Source organism: Phalangium opilio, unplaced genomic scaffold, assembly GCF_054372755.1.
Source record: "Phalangium opilio isolate 3A_F unplaced genomic scaffold, DU_Popi_V2 ptg000105l_1, whole genome shotgun sequence".
Lineage (NCBI taxonomy): Eukaryota > Metazoa > Arthropoda > Arachnida > Opiliones > Phalangiidae > Phalangium > Phalangium opilio.
In genome coordinates, this window is record NW_028324207.1 from 3,029,845 (window position 1) to 3,051,678 (window position 21,834).

General features: G+C 41.5%; 1 protein-coding gene across 3 annotated transcripts in view; it reads left to right on the forward strand.

The window, feature by feature from the left end:
* Positions 1-2,619: 2,619 nt before the first annotated feature.
* LOC149625305 (lipid transport auxiliary protein 1-like) overlaps positions 2,620-21,834 on the forward strand; it is a 62,552-nt gene continuing 43,337 nt past the window's right edge. Inside the window, exons 1-8 of one of the 3 annotated variants that reach the window (XM_089852114.1) lie at positions 2,620-2,774; positions 2,845-2,934; positions 3,360-3,461; positions 9,661-9,784; positions 10,855-10,926; positions 12,354-12,520; positions 14,031-14,089; positions 17,310-17,702. In XM_089852114.1, the coding sequence (XP_089708240.1) occupies positions 2,878-2,934; positions 3,360-3,461; positions 9,661-9,784; positions 10,855-10,926; positions 12,354-12,520; positions 14,031-14,089; positions 17,310-17,346 (618 nt within the window). In that variant the 5' untranslated portion in view covers positions 2,620-2,774; positions 2,845-2,877 and the 3' untranslated portion in view covers positions 17,347-17,702. Of the gene's footprint in view, positions 2,935-3,359; positions 3,462-9,660; positions 9,785-10,854; positions 10,927-12,353; positions 12,521-14,030; positions 14,090-17,309; positions 17,703-21,834 lie in introns of those variants that run through there. The other 2 variants (XM_089852115.1, XM_089852116.1) reach the window with 2 other exon arrangements.

The following is a 21,834-nucleotide window of genomic DNA, read 5'->3' on the forward strand; positions in this document are numbered from 1 at the left end:
TCTCTCCAGGCACAGCCCACTCGATCACGCAAGTTGCACGCGCTATAGAAGCCCCTTCAAACAGCCAAAAGTCAAGAATATGACCGATTAGTACTCCTTGGTAAACGAGTCTAAGAATTAGCATTATGTCTATGGGAAAAATGCCGTTTTTTGAAGTAAAATGGGTGTAATTTCGCTTTTTGTGGATCAAATGTCGTGAAAATTTAAGAAAAGGTGCGTAGTAACGTTTTCTAAAGTCCTACAAATTTTCAAGTTTCAAGAGGGAATAGTTTTTCAGTAAAAAAATAAACACTAGGCCCAACCGATAACGTTCGTCAAAGCAGTCTAAGAATTAGCATTATGTCTATGAGAAAAATGCCGTTTTTTGGGGTAAAATGGGCGTAATTTCGCTTTTTGTGGGTCAAATGTCGTAAAATTTTAATGAGAGGTGCGTAGTAACGTTTTCTAAAGCCTACAAATTTTGAAGTTTCAAGCGTGAATAGTTTTTGAGTAAAAAATTAAAGACTAGGTCCAACCAATCCAGCTGATAACGTCAGAAGGGAATTCCCTTCTGATAACGTTCTTCATCAAAATACTGTATTTAATATCTTATATTTGATTTATTATTACAATTAACTAGTCGTTAAAACTAATTGGCAAATATGTGAAACCAAGTACTACAAGTATTGGGGGAAAACTTATTTATTTGAAACATTTGCCCAGCGCGTTTTAAAATGGCTAGAAGTCATCCAGAGTTGAAAAAACCACAAACTGAAAGTTTGATAATTTTTAGAAAAATAACTATTAGTCCTAAGCCTTTCAAAATATTTTTTAAATTTTTAGTGTACTTTAATTTACAAATAGTAAAAAAATCAGGAAGCTAGAGCTTACATTTTTCACTTTCCTATAAAAGTTTGTTCATCAACTCGACAATTCCCCCTAACATTTCAGTGCTTTTTGTCTCAAAAATCTAGACTCGTTCATGTTTTTACTAGCTTTTCCACTACACCCTCTCGATTCTTGAAAATGCATGGGTTTTGAATTCTTTGAACGGGCTTCTATAGCGCGTGCAACTTGCGTGATCGAGTGGGCTGTGCTCCAGGCTGGGAAATAAGGATATTTTTTAAACTAGTCCTTTGGACCAGTGACCCCATAGTGTCTGAAATCATTTACTGGTCTCTGGACTGGTCCCAGCCTTTGCTCTCCAATAGATTTGCAATTAATAAACTGGTCCCGAGGACCAGTAACCCCCACTTCTTGAATTAAAAAACTAGTCCAAGCAATTAATAAACTGGTTTTGGACCAGAGGAAGTGTGCTATTTCCCAGCCTGCTTCTCTCGTGTCGGGGGGAAACCACGAAGAGAGAAATTTATTGAAAGAGCTAACAGGCAGCGTGGGAAATAAGGCGGTGGCACAGGGCAAATGACCTGTTTAAAAATTGCCTGGAACAGTTTAAAAATTAAATCGGAGGGGGGATGGGTCAGTGGTTCACTTGACCACTAAAAAATTTAAAAGTAATCAGAGTCCAGACATTATCTCAACCATTTTAATTATCTACTTCTTTAGTTCAGCAGACGACGTGCCCTGGCTAATGGTCATGGACCAGTATATTTATTCTAGGCTAGGGGGGTCGGTGGCCTAATGTCCAGTTTAAAAAAATCCTTATTTCCCACCCTGATCGAAACTACTGCTCAGTCCGCGCACAGGCCTTAACCCTATTAATCTTGAAGGAGAGAGGAATGGAGTGGAAACCCCCATACCTATAGCGCTGCCTGTGTACCTCCACCTACGGCGTCTTAGTCCTCCCAGCATCCTCAGCGGTTAATTAGGGTCGTACTGGACGAAATTGTAAAGGGCGCTCCCTTTATCTTAAAAATAGAAGCTAGTTCTCATACAAATAAAATGGCGCTACACGGCAGCACTTAGCAATCGCCTACGGAAGGGTAGGGGCGTGTGCGAGGTACATTGGGAGAGATACGGTGCCGCAGGTCGACCATCATCATTTCCAATCCATCCCAACTCCCTTATCCCTGCCTTAATAAACGCAAGCAACACACTGGGTACGTTCAGTAACCCTCTTTGATGACAGCGCTTACTAAGCGATGCCAAATTTTCCCCACTGTACGCTTTTTCGTGTTTCCGGTTATGACGTCATGATGCTCAGCGCTTGCTCATCAAAAAAATCATCTAATCGATATGGTTTTTTTGATGGCGTGACGTAGCGCTTGACTGATGAAAATTTGACAGACGAAAGGTTGGCGCGGGATTTAAAAATTAAATTCCAATAATGCTATTCCTATAGTAGTTGTATTAGTTTTCATTACAAAAATACTTCTACAATTCAAATAGACATAATTTTCTTTAATAATTGAATAGCGCCATTTGCGTTTCGTGACGTTTTGAGGGCCAGTAAGACGTTTCCCCAAGTTCCCCAACTACATTTTCGAAAACAGCGCTAACTTCAAAATGTCACTTTTCCGTACAACAACCTTTTACGTCACTGTGACGTCTCGAGCCCATCAAGTGAACATCAAGAAAACAGCGATTTCCTTGAGATTTTCGTTACTGAACGTACCCACTATTTTACCGCCTAAGTCAAAAGCCAAGCCAAATAGCCAATCTAGCCAATGGGTGTTTTTGTAGCAGACGACGCATAGAGTGAAAAATACTATTGTAGAATTTTTGATTCTCGGAATTTTTCGGCTGTTCCTGTAATGGTGTAATTTATTGAGAACCTAAAATGTTTCAGTTTCGGCAGATTAAATTTGATAGTTAGGGTAGTTAGCGATAATTTAGTGAGAACCCTTTAAGTTACTATCAAAGATGAGAGAAATTTCGATACAAAATTATATGTTTTGTTACCAGATTTGCGAATGACGTTCGGGGGAAGATATCACTATGGGCGATCAGCTGTCTGGCATAGCGGTTATTATTTGCATTGCGCTAGGAGTTTTGGTAAGTTTAGTCAATGTCCAAGCATAAAGCGGATGTTTAAAGCAGTTTTATTAAAATTATTACATTATTATTATCAAAAAAACCCTGGAAGCAGACGCTCCAATGCACCCTAACCCTAAAAAAATGAACTAACATAATTAGATGTTCAGGGGGGCAGGGACTAGTTTCCCCCTATTAATATCCCCCTTCTACAGTACAGAATAGGGACTTGGCATTACTACGTCATGAAACGTCACGCTACCTTCTACTAGTGCTAAAAAACATACCAGGAGGAGGGGCTTATATACCTTTCATTCTGTAAAAAAACATACCATAATGGCGCAGGGGGGGCGGAGTTAAACCCGAATTGCCAAGTCCCTATAGGCCCCCTGCAATTCTTTATTGCATAATGGAATCTCAGTCTAATTATTATTATTATTCCAAAGACGGTCGTATTGCTGTTCATCTTTGGCAAACGTCAGATTATGCGTTTTGCGTTAAAGTCCAGTCGAGGACCTCACGTACCCGTAGCCTGTGACGCTCCTAAGGTAAGAGCCCACTCAGTCTGGGTAATAAGGATATTTTTTAAGTTAGTCCTTGGGACCAGTGACCCCCAGTACAGCGTGGGAAATAAGGCGGTGGCACAGGACAAATGACCAGTTTAAAAATTAAATCAGAGGTGGTCAGTGGTCCTGTTAACCACTAAGAAAATTCAAGGGTAACAGGAGTCCAAACATCTCAACTATTTTAATTACCCACTTCTTTAATTTAGCAGACGACGCGCCCTGGTCAATGGTCATGGACCAGCTTATTTATTCTAGGCCAGAGGGGTTGCTGGCCCAATGTCCAGTTTTAAAAAAATCCGTATTTCCCACCCTGCTATTGGTCTCCGGACTGGTCCCAGCCTTTGTTTTCCCATAGATTTGCAATTAATAAACTGGTCCCAAGGACCAGTATGTTAACCCCCATTTCTCGAATTTAAAAACTGTAGAGGAAGTGTGCTATTTCCCAGACTGTAAAAAGCCTCGATCGCCTCAATGTAAACCTATTTTTAGTAAGAATCGCTATTAACGCGATAGTAGAGTCTTTATTCATGGTTCGACCATAGAGATACAAGAGGAGAGGAACAGTTGATTTTTCAGCGTTGAGTACGGCTAAAGTAAGGGGGAGCCGAAAGTGAGACATAACTTTGTAATGGGGAGCCCGTTACAGGACATCACCACCAGACAGCGCTCCAGTACCGAGCGGATCTTTTTTTCGCGCATCTTCACTGGGCGGTACCGAGGAGTTATCAGGGTTGGCAAAAATCCGGATTTTTCTTGAAAAAGCCACTGGTATGGTTTTTTGCTGGTTTAAACCGGATTTTATTGGATTTATCCGGCTTTTTTAAACTACTCTCTAGTGCTTAATTTTAGCACTTCTTTTTACATTTTGTTCGCTAGTTGTCTTCTGCTGGGCCGTCTGATTGAGAATCATTTCCCTTAGAGATGAGTAGGGCCCCTAATTTAATCGGGATTTTTCAATGCAACCCGACCCATATCGGGTCGAAAAATCCTAGGTCAGGTTGGGTTAGAAAATTACTGGTCGGGTCGGATAGGGTTATCATACCATCAACCCAGGTAGACATTTTTATATCTTCAATAGGGCAGGGTCGGGCCCGGGTAGACATTTTTATTATCTTCAATAGGGCAGAGTCGGGCCCGGGTAGACATTTTTATTATCTTCAATAGGGCAGGGTCGGGCCCTGGTATGCTTTTTTGTGATCTTCAATAGGGCAGGGTCTGATAAAGATTTTTCTAAATGCGCGGTCCGACCCAACAATTTAGCGTTGCGAAAAGTTCAACTCAGTCTCATGATTTTTGGGTGGGGCAGTGGGAGGAGGGCGCGTCAAACTAACCCACAATATATGGGAATCGACCATTTCGATGAAGTAAAGAGGTAAAGACATGTGTGTCAAACTTTTCCTTCCATCTCACTTTATGGTGCCTGCACTGTACTCTATTTTTTGAAAAATCCACTGGATTTTTCAACGTGGTTTAAACCGGTTTAATCCAGGTGGATAAAACCGGACTGGTTACCAGCGTGCCAACCCTGGGAGTTAACGTTTATGACGTCAGACACGTTGATAGTCAATCGAGCAAGCCGGAAACACTCTCGTTCCTCTAGTTATATTTAGGGGATCAAGTATTTTAGGCTTGTGGAGCAGGGGAGTTTCCACTCCTATTTGTGGCACCATCTACAGGCCACTAAAATATTACATGTTAACACTCGGAACTTCGGAAGTTAAGCCATGGATGAAGGATGTGCGTGATAAACATTCGATGCTCTACAGGATGGGCAACTCCCTATAGAGAGCTTTCAGTTGGAGGAGGAGCTGAGTCTCGTGACATAATTCACACTGCCTTATTGGTGGGTTTAATGCAGGAATGAAGCTGAGACCACCCTCCCCAATATGGCTACCAGAACAGTGGTAAGACTTGGGAAGGTGTGACGTACTACTATTCCACCTGAAAGCTCTGTATACTAAGAAAATGACAAGTCGATACTAGCGCCGCCTGGCTACCAGCGCTGGAAACCCTCGCGTAAAAAAAATACTGGACATAAGAAGAAAAAAAAACACGCGCTACCGTTAATTTTTTTTCCTTTGCGTCGTCTGCTAGAAGCAAAACAGTGGGTTTTTTCTTATGTCCAGTGTTTTTTTATTTTTCACACGAGGGTTTTCAGCGCTGGTAGCCAAGCCACGCTAGTATCGACTAGTCTAATCTTTAGTGTAGACTAGTGGCGGTAGAGAGGGGTGTAAACTGTGTATCCCTCCATCTGGGCGCGTTCTTGTAAGAGGGGATACTGTGCGCTCCCAGTAGGGGATGACACTAAACTAAGAGACGTTTGCATACGTAGTACTGCCATTACTCTATAGGGAGTTGCACATCCTGTCGAATATTTTTCACGCGCATCCTTCATCCATGGTTTAAAAATTAAATACCACCTTTTTCCTTTCCTAAGTGCGTGCCAAGGCTTATAGTTCTTTTCTAACTAACTGACAAATCTGAGTCAAAATGATGCATCGTCTGCTTCAGACCAGGCTTGGAAATAAAGTTTATTTCTGAACTAGTCCTCCGGACCAGTGACCCCTGATGTCTTAAATATGAAACTGGTCCCGGGACCAGTGACCCTTCCCCTATTTATTTTTCTACTGGTCCCAGGACTTGTGGTCGTTCTCTCTTCTAAAAAAATCTCTCTGGGCTTAGGGTTGTATACACAACTGGACTCCTGGAGTCGAAATTTATGTTCAAATGAAAATAATTAAAGAGGTCCCCATATCAATTTTTCATAAAAGTAGGAATTAATAAACTAGTCATTGGGACCAGTGACCCTCGCGTTTTGAATAAAAAAAGTGGTCCAAGCTATTAATAAACTGGTTTTTGACCTGTAAACCTGTCTTATTTCCTAGCCTGCTTCAGACGTCAAATTCAAAATATTGAAACAATTCGACCTTGGATAAAAGATGCCCATTGCGCAGAAGGAATTTTTTCACGCTACTGGATTGGCAACTCCCTATCTCTAACGGCAGCTTATTCAATACATACTCCGTTCCAGTTTCAGTTGTCAGCTCGAGCAAAGCTAGGTCTCTATGTAACGTGGCTTTGTGCGTGCTGACAAGATACGAAAGAAATCACGATTTCGTCTCTTGTCAGCACGCACAAAGCCACGTTACATAAGGTTTGCGCTCGCTGACAACCGACGCTGGAACAAAGCATAAGCTGCGTCGGAGATAAGGAGTTGCCCATCGTGTAGCGTGAAAACAAATTTCCTCACGCGCTCTCTTTATCCATGGTTCGACCATAGAGGTACAAGAGGAACAGTTGAGTACGACCAAAGAGAGTATTAAGGGGGAGTGGAAAGTGAGAATAACTTGTTGGCCTTCTTTAACACGCGCATCTTCACTGCGTGGTACCGAGGAGTTAACGTTTATGACGTCAGACACGTTGATAGTCAATCGAGCAAGACAGAAACACTCTCGTTCCTCTTGTTAGATTAAGGGGATCAAGTATTTTAGGCTTATGGATCAGGGGAGTTTCCACTCCTTTTTGTGGCGCCATCTACAGGCGGCTATTTGTTTCTACGATGTAGAGAGGTTTATTAACCGAGAATAAAAACATTTGCAAGGTGAAACGTTACGGCATTTATTTATCGTTCAAAATTTAATAGTTCCTTCGCTCGTCAATAGGGGCGCCACGAACCATTCACCCTATTACACATGCGAAAGGGGGGATTGAAATTTCCTTCTCAAAATGTTGCCAGACCCGCCTCCCTCGAAATAGTTTGTCTAGGTTCTCTCTCAAAAGTCTCAATGTCTATGGGTTCGACTCTGAAGCAGATGACGCAACAGCCCCTTCCAAAAAGTTTGACTGCCTTGTGCATCTTGTTGTTTAAGTTCTTCGCGCATGCGCACTTGGAGCTTAAAAAGTCACATCTAGGTTTTGAACTAGGCTATGCGGGGAAACTACTTGCTGTTTGTAGGAAGAACTGAACTGACTCAGACTAAGAACATTTTTTCAAAACTTTTTGGAAGGGGCTATTAAAAAAAAACGCGTCAAGCCGTGGCACACGGATCGGGAGTAAGTTGGACTGACTACAAAGTCCGCGTTCAGTATGGTTATGGGTTTTCTCCACCCCGTTTATGAAGTTATAAAGCACGCGTACGTCAGTCCACCTTATTCCCCATCGCCGGAAGTTAGGCTTATCTCGGGATTCATGGAGGGTAGTAGCGGGAAGAAATTGGTCTGTCGTCTGCTGCAGTACATATTTTTGGCCTTTGTAGCAGACGACAGACGAGGTTCAGGGCTCCCACCAGGTCCCTAAAAGTCCCTAAAGTCCTTATTTTCCTACAAGGTCCTTAATCTACCCTAAAATTGGTATTCGGTCCTTAAATCACCCTATTTTTATAAACCTCAGAAAAAGTATAAGGGTGACCTGAAAATGTCTTTTCTGAGATTTGACCAGAGCCCCAAATTTGCGGAGCTCGCTTCGCTCGCTCCGGTTATTTATGATTTACTTAATGTTCAATTTAAACGAATTAATTGGCTAATTTTTATAACAATAACAACTCGTGCAAAAATTATTCGACTGAATTTAGACTGGTTTTCATATATGTTCGCCATGTACGTTGTTGCAAATGGTCAGAGAAATTTGTTCAAGTTAATCAGGGAAAACCTGGAAAAGTCAGGGAATTTCATTCCAAATATTTTGTACGAACCCTGTAAACGCCCAAATTCTAGTTCGGTGGATTTTTAAAAAACAATAAACATGATACGAAAATAGTTACTTCTAATCGCAAAACCTTCCTTATACATTAGAGCCAGTATCAAGTCTTACCTACCGCTCCCTTAGAATAAGAATATAAACAAAAGAAAGTCAGAAATAATATCCTATTTTGTCGAAATAAATAGAAAAGAGTAAAAGGTTCCTAACTGTTTGTGATATTTTCACAGAATAGATATAATTTTGTTTTACCAGTGGTCCCTTTTTGGTTCCTACTTTAAGAATTTAGGTCCCTATTTTACCCTATTTTTATCGTGAAAAGTCCCTTTTCCCCCTATTTATTTTTGAGATTTTGGTGGGAGCCCTGGAGGTTCTTCCCGTTACTTACAGGGTGGGAAATAGGGATTTTTTTAAAACTAGACATTGAACAGCGACCCCTCTGGCCTGGAAAAAATAAACTGGTCCATGACCAGTCTGGGAAATAAGGATATTTTTTAAACTAGTCCTTGGGACCATTGACCCCCTAGTGACCTAAATAATTAACTGGTCTCCGGAGTGGTCCCAGCCTTTGTTCTCCTATAGATTTGCAATTAATAAACTGGTCCCGAGGACCAGTAGCCCCCACTACTTGAATTAAAAAACTAGTCCAAGCAATTAATATACTGGTTTTGGACCAGAGGAAGACAGGAAGTGTGCTATTTCCCAGACAGATCTCTTGATTCGTGGAGGGGAGTAACGGGAAGAAATCGGTCTGTCGTCTGCTGCAGTACATATTTTTGGCCTTTGTAGCAGACGACAGACGAGTTTTTTCCCGTTACTAACAGGGTTGGAAATAAGGATTTGTTTAAAACTGAACATTGGGCCAGCGACCCCTCTGTCCTGGAATAAATAAACTGGTCCATGACCATTGACCAGGGCGCGTCGTCTGCTAAAATTTAGAAGTAAATAATTAAAATATTAGAGTTTTAATGTGTGGACTCTGGTTACCCTTTAATTTTATTAGTGGTCCCGTGGACCACTGCCCCCCTCCGATTTAATTTTTAAACTGGTCCGGGCAATTTTTAAACTGGTCATTTGCCCTGTGCCACCGCCTTTTTTCCCACGCTGGTCAGTAGTGGCACGTGAGTTTCAGAAGTAGAAATTTACGAAATATATATAGAGAGAGAAAGGCCAGAGGGGTGTAGTTTAATACGGCTCCTCCCCTTTCCATCAAAATGGCCGCAAACTTTACAGAGTGGAAGGGTTGTAGGTGAATGCAACTGATTGGCTAAGCCTAGGCATGACGTTTAATATGGGATATTTAAAAAAAAAGGGGAACGCGATTGGCTAATTAGCGACCGACACATCACGTGTTTTATTCCGCACGCACTTTTCAAGGGAGTGTCATACTTATGGAAGGAACATATCACTTATAAACTTATGTTGATATTTATGGAAACTACGAAAAATTGTAAGTAACTCTTATTTATTTTATCGTGTTTTTAGAGCATGCGACAAGAAATTGAACGGCGCCTAGATGTCGTTTCGGACATTCAATGCGAACCTAAAATTATGAAGAAAGAACACGAACTTTTGCTCTCCGAATATTCGCAAGCGCTTCCAAACTCCAGTACGAAAATAATTAAATTTAATCTTCATTATTATTTTTTTTTTTTTTGGTTTTTCCGCTCGTTAACTTTGCATTTTCTCTTAAAGGGAGGGTGAAGTAGAAAATAAAGTGGTTTCTTTTATCGATTCTTCTACTAATTATAAGACCAGTCTGCATAGTGAAACATTCAGGAAATAAATACGAGCTCCGAATGATTTTAAAATTCAAATTAGGTTCGGATTTTAAGAATAATTTTAAATAAGGACCTCCGACCAATCGCGTAACGCCCTGCCTTTTTGTTAAAGGGACTGTAAAGAAGGCATGGGCGGGTGGGTAAAAATTATTTGAAATACGTCAGAAGCACGTGACCATGGAGAGGCGTGGTTCAAAGAAGCTTAATTAGTTCGTTTTATTTCTATTTCGAAAACTACCACTTCATGGTATTGGCGCAGCAATCTCGCGAAAAACAAGGACTAGATGTTAACTAGTCCCACTCCATGAGGAGCCTTTGCATCACGTGATGTCTGTGACGTATTACAAATAATTTTTACCCATCCGCCCATGCCTTCTTTGCAGTCCCTCTAATTAATTAGAGCATGGAACGGAAATTTTGTTAACAGGAAGGCAGGGCGTTACGCGATTGGTGGGAGGTCCTTATTTCAAATTATCCATTAAATCTGAACTTAATTTGAATTTTAAAATCATTCGGAGCTGGTATTTATTTCCTGAATGTTTCACTATGCAGACTGGTCTTAAAATTAGTGGAAGAATCAGTAAAAAATTACTTGATTTTCCACTTCACCCTCCCTTAGTTTAAAGGGATGGTGAAACTGAAAATCAAGTTATTTTTTTTTATCGGTTTGTTAACAAAAAGGCAGGGCGGTACGCGATTGGTTGGAGGTGATAATTTCAAATTATTTTTTTAAATTTCAAGCTAATTTGAATTTTAAAATTACTCGGTGTTTCCTTTGTGATAGGTATTATAATTAGTAGAAGAATTGATAAAAAACTCACTTAATTTTCGTTTTCACCCTTCCTTTAAAGGGAATATAAAATGTAAGGGGAGAAAATAAATGCATTTCAAATTGCAGGGACGAACTTAACTTCGCATCAACTCTCTCACATCTATCGTATGAAAGCTGTTGATTCCTTGACGTTGTTAGGTAAGCTGGTTGAATTTTAATTTGGCCAAGTTCGTGCGCTGCTCTTCCTTGAAACAATTCAATTCTCGCGCATAGCAGCGTTTCCCAAAACTTAGCAAAAACTGAGTAAGACCCTCCTTCCTTTGCTGTAAGCAGACGAATTTTGTCGCTTTAAATGATCACGTGTCATTTGCGGAGATATATTGCGATGCGCCGACACATGATTGCGCTTGCTACGCGTTACAATAGGCCTTTCTGAAAAAAACCAAAGGAATCCTGGGTAGAAGGTCCGACAGCGGTTCATTCAAGTCAGTTCAGTTCTAGCAGCTGAAAATTTAACGTTTTTCGATTTTCAAGTTTTTGTTAGTTAATTATTATTATTTAAACTTAATTTCGTATATTGTATTATCTATTTATAACAGTTAAAAAGCCGTTAAGCCTAACTATGTCCCAATAATCCAGCTCCAGATGGCGCCTGCTGTCGTGTCAGTGACGTTTATCCGCTTGATATGCGCGTGCGCGGGACCTTTTAAACAAGATGCCCCGGGCTCAGAAACTTTTTCGAAAAGGCCTATTTTGAAAACCGCGATTTAACACGGGGATGCCTGTCCATGGGTAAATGGTCTGATGTGGAGTTAGTGCTGCAATCTCGCGAAAAACAGGGGCTAAATGTCCAGTCCCACTCCATTCATGTGCCTGTGACATAATTCATGGATTAACCAGGGAGCACAAATCCAAAGGAGAGTCAAAGTTAGAAGGGGGAAGGTACTTTATAACGGTCGGGCACCATGGTTCTCACGCGCACCTACCTCGCGCACACGTGATCCTTTGAGAGGGAAATTCAAAAAGAGTATACCCGAAAATACGGTTAGAGAGAAAGAGAGAGGGGGAATTAGCACGCACGCGGCACGAGTATCGGAGTGTCGCCGAAAAACTTAAGCCTCGGCCGTAATAACGTAAACAAACTTCTCTGATTTTTTTCTCTCTCGCTTGCGCCGATTGCGCATGTGCGCCACGCTCCTAGAGAGCCAGTGGCACTGGTAACGTTTTTGAAAGGGGGGCTGACGGAGAATTTGGTCTCTCTGGCTCTCCTCTATTTTTGTGCTCACTGAATTAACTAACGCTAGGGATTGTTCATTCCCCTGAAAGATAAAACACGCTTGTTCCAAACGCCCCCTAGCAGCGGCTACTATCCCTAACAGGAAGTTATAAGAAAATTGGACCAAATATCACGTGTCGTCAAATGACGTCAAAATTGTAATCCTTCCTAAATTGGGCGCCGCCATCTTTAAAATCCGCAAATTCTATTTATTTTGCCTAGAGATGGCGCTTTGTATCTACATCCGTTTTGGTCCAATAAATTGGGAGAATGAAGGAATAATTCGGAACATGTAGCTGGCGATATTAATACATGGGAAACACTATTTTTATTTCGTGTTTGTTTTCAGATAAGGAAATTGCCGTTAAAGACCCAAGTAGAAAGCGGATGCCTGGTCAAGACGTTAGGATATTTCTAGTGAAACTGGCTCACGGAAGTCATATCTTGGCGGGATTCGACATTAGGCTCATCCACGAATTCGCTGATCTCTACGAGCATGCGCGACACGAACCAATCGTAACTAACCACCTCTTATTCTTAATTTCAACGAACAGTAGCTTTTAATTTCGAAAATGTGGTGCGAATTGAGCCTAATGATAGATTCGTTTGGGTGCTGTTCACAAATTATGTGGCAATCGGGAACCACTTAGTCACACTTTTTGAATCCCACTCTATATCATTTTAAAATTAATTAGCAATGTAAAATTACCGTAATTTTTAAAATTGGTAATTTACTGATTAAAATTTTGGAATAACAAAAATTACCGTAATTTATGGCGTTTTATATTATAACAGGCTTATTACCACGGTAATTGACCGGTAAATTACCATTTTAAAGTTACGGTAAGATATAAATCGGTAATTTACGCGGTATTTGGTAAATTACCCGTAATTTATGGGCAGTATTATTGTTATTGTTATTGTTGAAGGGGGTGACGCGTCGCCGCGTCGAGCACTGATACCAAGGGTATATTGTGCGCCCCGAACTGGTTAGACTGCGAAGAGTCCTGTCGCCTCGATGAATCGGAGAATCCGATTGACCGAGACAGTAGAGAACTGGTGAGGTTCCATAGTATGCATATCGAAATGCTCAAACCTCATGGCCGCGAGATAGTCGCAGCAACATAGGATATGGGAGGAGGTTTCCTCTTCCTCCCGGTAGAACCTACAGAGTGGGTCATCAACGATGCCCAGTAGGTGCAGGTGTCTATTCAGCCGGCAGTGTCCAGTGAGGAGACTGGTGACCAGCCTAATTTTGCTTTTGGTAAGGGCAAGCAGTTCCTTTGCCCTAGTGATAGAAGGACCCGGGACAAACTCCTTGGCCTGTCTCTGCCCATCCATGTCAAGCCAGAGTTGCAGTTGAAGTGCAGACATCCGGCAGTGAATCCTATGGCGAATGATGCCATGGGGGATGGGAACCGCAGGCTCAGGTCCGAAGAACTTCGCCTCAGCCCCCCTTTTGGCATACATATCAGCCCTCTCATTGCCCAGGTATCCGCAGTGCCCTGGCACCCACAGCAATTGAACCTTGTTGCGGGCAGCCAAAGAACTCAGCAGATCCAGGCAGCTGAGCACCAGTCTAGAATCTTATGGGCAGTAAATTACCGACCCACATCTCTATGTTCAATAGTCTTTTTCTGAACACTTACTGAAACTTCCCTCGCCCGTTTCGGCGTTACGTAATTTGTGAACAGCCCCTTTAAGGTAGAGGCGACTTGGGTTTGAAACTGTTCTACGTCATTTTGCCCTAATGGCCACTCTAAACAATGAAGTTACGATTATCGGAGTGTTTTACTGATGACCCATTTAATTAAATTAGTGTTATCCTTCAGTTTCTAACTTAAATTTAATTAAGGGCTCATCCGTAAAATACTCCAATCATAATCGATCTGTGACAAAAATTCACGGAACATTTTCTACTCAAAATCGCTCATTGAACCCTACTGCACTTCGGTCCTACTATCCTCGAAATTAAAGGCTATTATCTTTTAACCTTAGAAAAATGGCGATACTTTCTTTATTCTAGGATTTTACCTACGATCATTTGAATCGCTACTTGGAGCTTCTTAGTTTCTTGTGTCATTGGTATGATATAAAATTTCCAACACTATTCAATAGGTCTTTCCTATAGATAGTTTTCACACATGGAGGATTCATACCATTTACACTGCAGGAGGACGGGCTATCTGGAGGACAAAAGCAGACGGGTTTTTGTCCTCCAGATAGCCCGGCCTCCTGCAGTGTAAATGGTATGAATCCTCCATGTGTAAAAACTATCTATAATGGCGGTATTAAAACTGTACCAGTCCAGAAAGATAATATAATTTTGTTTCAAAAAGGACTAGCACTAGTTTACTATTTTGTGTTCCTTAAAGGGACTGTAAAGTGGTTTTTTAAAAAAACTCTCCCGACCCATCCTCCCCTCTTTTGTGATTGGTTGAGTGCCGCCCTGCTTCGGCGTTTCCCCAGTTTTGACCCGCGAGAGTCCGAGACCCCCGCTGCGTTTGCTAGAAGGAAAGACTTTCGTTTTGCTCACCCCCCCCCCCCGGGGATTGTGACGTCAATAACGACGTTTTAAAAAAAAAAATTCCAACGGTCCGCCTACTTCTTTAGAGACCCTTTAAATTTCGTAGTCTGGCAGCTCTGTTTGTTTGCCAAGAGTTTTTGGTTACTTTGCTTTGGTGACGACTAAGGCCTAGGCTGCCAATGTTTTTTTCCTAACTTCATGCTCATGCGCGAAAATGCAGAAGTTTGTACCTTATTCTAATGTTAGGAAAGGATTTTAAAATATCCATGCGGTGGCATAACTAGTTAAATATCAACCAGCGTGGGAAATAAGGCGGGGGCACAGGGCAAATGACCAGTTTAAAAATTGCCTGGACCAGTTTAAAAATTAAATCGGAGGGGGGTCAGTGGTCCACAGGACCACTAAGAAAATTCAAGGCTCACCAGAGTCCAGACATTAGCTAATATATTTTAATTATCCACTTCTTCAATTTAGCAGACGAAGCGTAATGGTCAGTGGTCATGGGCCAGTTTATTTATTCCAGGCCGGAGGGGTCGCTGGCCCAATGTCCAGTTTAAAAAAATCCTTATTTCCCACCCTGATAATAAATATCAACATCAGTTAAAAAAACCAAGGCCTAACTTTTAGGGCGGTCTGCTAGACAGATAAGGTACAATTCGTTCAGTTATATAAATCGGTTACATGGATAGGACGCACTGTCCGCGTTCAATGTCTGGCAGACCTGCTATAGGAAAGGTACAAGCTTATCCTGGTACAAGTTTCCAACTTTTGGTGGAAAACGTGCGGGATGGAAATATGGCGGATAGATGGAAAAGGCCTATTTTGGTAGTTACGTTAAAATATCATTTTTTTTGCCCTCTCGCCGCCCTTGATCACGCTCGCTTCATCACGTTTTCTTAGACCCCCTCCTCTAAAAACTACGTCACATTTCTTTACCTCCCACCCCCTCCACCACAATGCACTGTGGTTTGTTATTTCAAAATCTACATACTTAAGTAATATTATGTAATGGTCCAAATCCTACAATCCGTACATTAAAGGGTCTCTAAAGAGGTCGGCGGACCGTTGGAAATATTTTTTGAAAACGTCGTTATTGACGTCACAATCCCGGGGGGGGGGGGGTGCGCAAAACGAAAGTCTTTCCTTCTAGCAAACGCAGCGGGGGTCTCGGACTTTCGCGGGTCAGAACTGGGGAAACGCCGAAGCAGGGCGGCACTCAACCAATCACAAGAGAGGGGAAGATGGGTCGGGTGAGTTTTTTTAAAAAAAGAATTTCAACGGTCCGCCGACTTATTTACAGTCCCTTTAAAGCTAATTCGCGGGTCAGAGCATACATTGTACTATTACTGGGTCCAATAAGTAATAATGAAAGAATACGTTACGTCCTTTAGTTTTTCTTTATTCCATTCGTACACTTTCCTTATCGTATGGGAATGTGTTGTCCTTCCCTGTGACCGGTACACCGCTAACTAAGCCCTAAACCATGCCGCCCTTTACTGAAGGATGACTCGGCCTTAAATACGATATAAGCGGGTACGTATGGGCGGCGGCCGCTACATATTCCCCCCAACACATTCGCATACGATAAGTATAAGGAAATATTAAAATTTTACAATCATGTTAAAGATAGCAAAGCACAGAGACCTGCACGGGCCGAGTTTTTCAGGCCCGACCCAAGCCCGGCCCGGTTTTAGAATTTTGAATAAGCCCGAAACCCGGCCCGAGTCAGAGTACATAGTTGGTTTTTCGGCCCGGTCCGGCCCGGCCCGTTACATGCATTAACCAAGCCAAGCCCGGCCAGGCCCGACACATTGCACGAATTGAACAGGCCCGGCCCGGCCCGGCCCGTTACACGTAGTTCAGTTGTAATTTTCATATTTTTTTTGCATAAAGTCAATGAATTGAATTCATATTTGCTTTAGCGTCGTGTATTTTTCATTTCTTTTGATAATTGTTCGTTACATTTGTCCTTAGAAGCTTATACTCATTTAAATTATCTTTCATTTGAACTTTGGATTAAATGATAATCAAGTTCGACCCGGGCCGAATTTTGAAAAATGAACAAAAGCCCGGCCGGGCCCGACCCGTTAATTTCCAAAATTTTAAAAGCCCAGCCCGGCCCGGCCCGTTAATTTCCAAAATTTTAAAAGCCCGACCCGGCCCGGCCCGTTAATTTCCAAAATTTTAAAAGCCCGACCCGGCCCACAGTTAAAAAGACGTCAGAATTATAGGGCGTGACAGCATGGATTTATAATAGAAGCTTACGCTTCCTGGATATTCCACTGTAGCCTTCAGTAAGACATTTTGATTTTAAACACATTTATGTCATAAAAATTCCCGCGGGTGGGGACTGGGGGGCTGATGACGTAGCGTAGGAATTGAGGCAACCTTTTTTCTCTCGGCGCGCGTGCGCGCGCGCTTTTCTTAAAATTGTTTCGCGCGCGCTATTAAAAATTAAAACTCAAGCGCGTGAAAAACTTCCACCCCCCCCCCCTCTGAATTTGCCTCAAATTCTACGTCACAAACGCGCGTGCCAGGCTGGTACTAGCTCGCGCCAGTTCAGACGAGGAATAAATGTTGCGCGCGTTTTAAGGAGAGTGGAATATCCAGGAAGCGTAAGCTTCTATTATAAATCCATGGTGACAGAGTATACTGAAACTCGCGTACAATTTAACGTGGGCTATGGGGGGTACAACAATTCCTATAGGCTTAGTTGTATGTATTCCTGCTTCAACCAACACTATGTTTTAACATTTTTTTCTTCTAAATTTTGTGTAGGATATCCGATGGAAAGAGATCTCACACCACTGGGTGAAGTGTCAGTGTTTGAATTGAAGTGACAAAAGCGCCTAAAAACAATGAACACGCAGTCTAATCACGTGTTTCCTTTATCGTTTTAATAATCATCCATGCATATATATTAATTTAACCTTACTGTAATTATAAACTGTGAAAATCTTATTTATTATAAATTTAACATTAATTTATCTTGGGCTGAAACAGCAATTTTGTAAATATGTCACAAAAAGTATGACCCTGACATAGCCCACTCGATCCGCGCTCATGGACGCAACTTCGCAAGCTGTACGCGCTATAGTAGCCCGTTCAATCGGCCAAAAAGTGGGACTTAAAAAGTGGTTAAACGAAATAATAAACTAGTTTTTGGACTTACGGAGTACTTGTCTTTATTTCAAAGCCAGGCCGAGACTGTGGAGGTTTTTTAGCCAAATCGTATATACGATGGGCTATTAGTTTAACCTGGTGTGTAGAAGAAGATGATGATGTTTCGTTCGCTATTTTTAAATAGTGCTTCGAAAAATCACTTCTAGGTGGCGTTGTCTCCATAAATTTCTTGTCAACGATTTTTAAATTTATAATATTTATTTTCTTCTCCACCACTAGGGATGTCAACTTCCCACAAAAAAACCGGTTTTCGGTTAACCGGTTAATTTTTATGGCCGGTTTAACCGATTCAAAAAACTGGACAAAAAACCGGTTTTTCAAAAAACCGGTTTTTATCCGGTCGTTTATGATATATGTTGAAAAATGCGATACTCCAACGTAAACTCAAAGACCAAATATTAGTACCGAGTAGTTAGTACCAATAGGTGTTAAGTAATCCCGTTTTTCATTGGTATTCTAGAATAGGCCAATGAATAATTACTCGATAGATGGAGTAATTTTCTTGGAGTGAGAACGAAAGTTCCATTAAAATTGCATTATACGCATCTATGTCTCCTTTGTTATTGCTCCATGGTGCTAGATTGTTAGCAGCCAACCGAAGCTAAGTGACATTAAGTGACGAAAATGGAAAACTTTTAATTCTGTGAATTAAAAAAAACCGATTCGGTTTTCGGTTTTCATTTTAAAAAACCGGTTAAAACCGAAGAATTAAAAAACTGGAAAAAACCGGTTTTCGGTTAAACCGGGCGGTTTTTGACATCCCTATCCACCACCACCGGCAGTGGCGGGTTTAACGGTAAGCGGACTAAGCGGCCGCTTGGAGCCCCCGGGATGCCATGGGGCCCCGAATTGAGCAGAATTAATTTTCTTCCATTAACAATATTTTTTTTCAAAGTAAAAAATGGAAGAGACTAATAGTTTTAAAAGGAAATAAATGACGAATATTTTCCCTTTCAGTATTTTACCAAGAAGGGATTTATATAAGAAGACCCAAGTCGCGAGATTTTACGCTTCTGCTCTTACGCCGGTGTCAGTGGGCAAGTAAGCCCCACCCCTTTCATGCCCGTCATTGCTCTGCGCTTTCCCATTCGATCCCATGGGGATAGGTTATACGGACGCGAATGATTCCGACTAGAGAAAAAGCAAACCTCGAGCAAAGAAAACAGAAAATGGAGGCTGCCCGCGGTGCCGAAACCAAAGGGGAGAGAGAGGGAGATAGAAACGCGCTTTATAAAATCCGCCGAAAAATGGGAAAATAGGAGGGTATTAAAAACATTTTTCGGTACGTTTAGTTTTAGGACGCACATCCTTTGCGCATGGGGGATTGACCTCCTCGCCTTATCTCTGTCATCCCCTACGTTAACTATGCGCGAGAAAGCTGCGCTCAGGCGCCGCGGTGAACCGTATATTTAACCCCGTTTTCACCACGCATAGATCACGGCTGCCTATAACGATTCTCTCTCCGCCTTTCTCTCCTCTTCGCTGTAACTTTACGACGGTTGCCTTTAAGGTTTTGAACTTATCTTGATGGATTTTGAATATGTGTCTCTATGTGAAAATCGTTCGTTCTGTAATTGTTTCTAAATCGAATCAAGTGTACTATACACCAATGATTTCGTGAGTTCCAAAAACCAAACCAAGGCTTAACGAAAAGGTAAAAGAAATAGATGGTGGAAAACATGTAGCGTTTTTCTTTGCGGTAAAAACGAGCTGCTCCGAGACGGCGGCGCTGTTGCAACCATAAAGGCTCGTTTTCATAGAAGCTAGAAAATTCGAAAACGCTCACGCTTCACGAGTTTGAATACGCGCGGTAACGTACTTTTTTCGAACGTTTCCGCTTTCGCTCGAAATTTTCACGCAACTCGCGCCTATGAAAACGAGCCCTTAGAGTGTAGATGGATTTTAAGACTCCTGAAAAACGTGTAGGGTGGTCGAAAGGACCAAAAGCCCCACTTCACGGAGGTCGCGGGGTTTTGGGAGAGAAAAACGTTCTCTCTTATCGAATGGAAAGTTTTCTGAGCCACGCTCTCCCCATACCCCTTTTTTGTATTGAAGCTAGTTTCTTTTTGAAGAAAGAAAGGTAGAAGAAATAGAAGAGCGCGAGTGGAAGGATGTACTTCCTCACGAAACATTAAAATTTTCATTTTTAAACTTAAAGAAGAGTATTCGTGATTATTTCGGAACTAATATTACAACAGGCGCGTCTTACAATGACCCAGTCGCTCACTTCCGGATTGATCCCAACCGCTTCGAGTCTAGAGACGGAGCGCCTGAAGACGTCAAAAAACCGCTTTGGTCCCATTGAACCGAATTCCCATTCGACAGAAGGGGTTTTTTTTTGGGGTCCCATTCGACCGAACGTAGCCAAAGGTGCGATTTTATTATAGTCCCATTGGACCGAAATTCTGTTGAACTGGAAGAAGATATACTGTGTGGTTTTGCATTAAATATATTTTTAATTTCACAACTTATTATTGTTAAAATAAATGTGAGTTGAAAATGTATTACTGCACTAATATTTTGGAAAAGATGTCAGATAATTAATTGGAGAATATTTTGGAAAAGGTGGCAGCTAATTAATAGGAGAATATTTTGGAAAAGGTGGCAGCTAATTAATAGGAAAATCTTTTGGAAAAGGTGGTAGCTAATTAAATGGAGAATATTTTGGAAAAGGTGGTAGCTAGTTAAAAGGAGAATATTTTGGAAAATGTGGTAGCTAATTAGTAGGAGAATGTTTTGGAAAAGGTTGCAGGTAATTAATAGGAGAATATTTTGAAAAAGGTGGCAGCTAATCAATAGGAAAATCTTTTGGAAAAGGTGGCAGCTAATTAATAGGAGAATGTTTTGGAAAAGGTGGTAGCTATTTAAAGGGAGAATATTTTGGAAAAGGTGGTAGCTAATTAAAAGGAGCATATTTTGGAAAAGGTGTCAACGAATTATTGGAACCAAACCAAACCAAACCTAACCTAACCTAAACTAACCTAACCTAACCTAACCTAACCTGACCTAACCAAACCTAACCTAACCTAACCTAACCTAACCTAACCTGGCCTGACCTGACCTGACCTAACCTAACCTAACCTAACCAAACCTAACCTAACCTAACCTAACCAAACCTAACCTAACCTAACCTAACCTAACCTAACCCACCCGAAACCATAATATTAAAATTTTAATTTAAAATTTAAAGACATTGATGGAACTACCATTAAGACTGTACTTCATTTTAAGCACAATTTGTTTATTAGTTCTATATATCTCTTGCCTTGAAAGGAATGAAAGAGAGCGTTTTAATTAGTAACACGAAACATTTACTTTTAATATTACTAACATACCTTTCGGAGATTCGAACCAACAACCTATCGCTTCGCAGTCCAACATCGTATCCACTACAACACCGAATCGCTGACGGCTACAGTGTTTCAAGTTATATTCATGTATTTTTTAGGGCATATTCGGACGATTGGGATTTCGGTCCATCAGGAATATAGCCATTGGGCTGGAAATCCAAAATCATTGCGGGATATTCGGTCGAATGGGATTTCGGTCCATTGGGAATTCGGTTGAAAGGAACGATACCAAAAAACCGCCCTGAAAAAACTTTTGTCTTTCATTCGTAGCAACTACATTCGGTCATCCGAGCTAGAGCGATGACGTAACACGTAAATTTGAAGCTATCTCGGAGCGCTCTCAGGCGACCCAAAAAAACGATATAAGATAAAATTCTAAGTCCCGGCTCCTTTTCCACCCCCCACCCATTAAGGGGGGATTGTCGACTATCACGCGCGCACCGGACGCTATTTTAGGTCTCCTTATATAAATTCCATCTTACAACTACTATTAAATTTTAATATCTTGAGTTTGGAGGCCCCAAAATGGTTATCGCTTGGGGCCTCCACTTGACTTGAGCCACCACTGACCACCGGGAATCGAACCCGGGACCTACGGCATGCCAGCCAGATACTTTACTGCCTCCTCTATAGTAGCTTGTTGAGAGAGGGTTGGAGAGGGAACGAAAGTATCTAGGAGCTTAGTGACTCGTGAGCTTCAAGAGAGAGAAAAATGGGATGGATGTAGAACCGGTCCGAGCGGGCGAGAATTCTGGAAGCGCGCTTTGAAA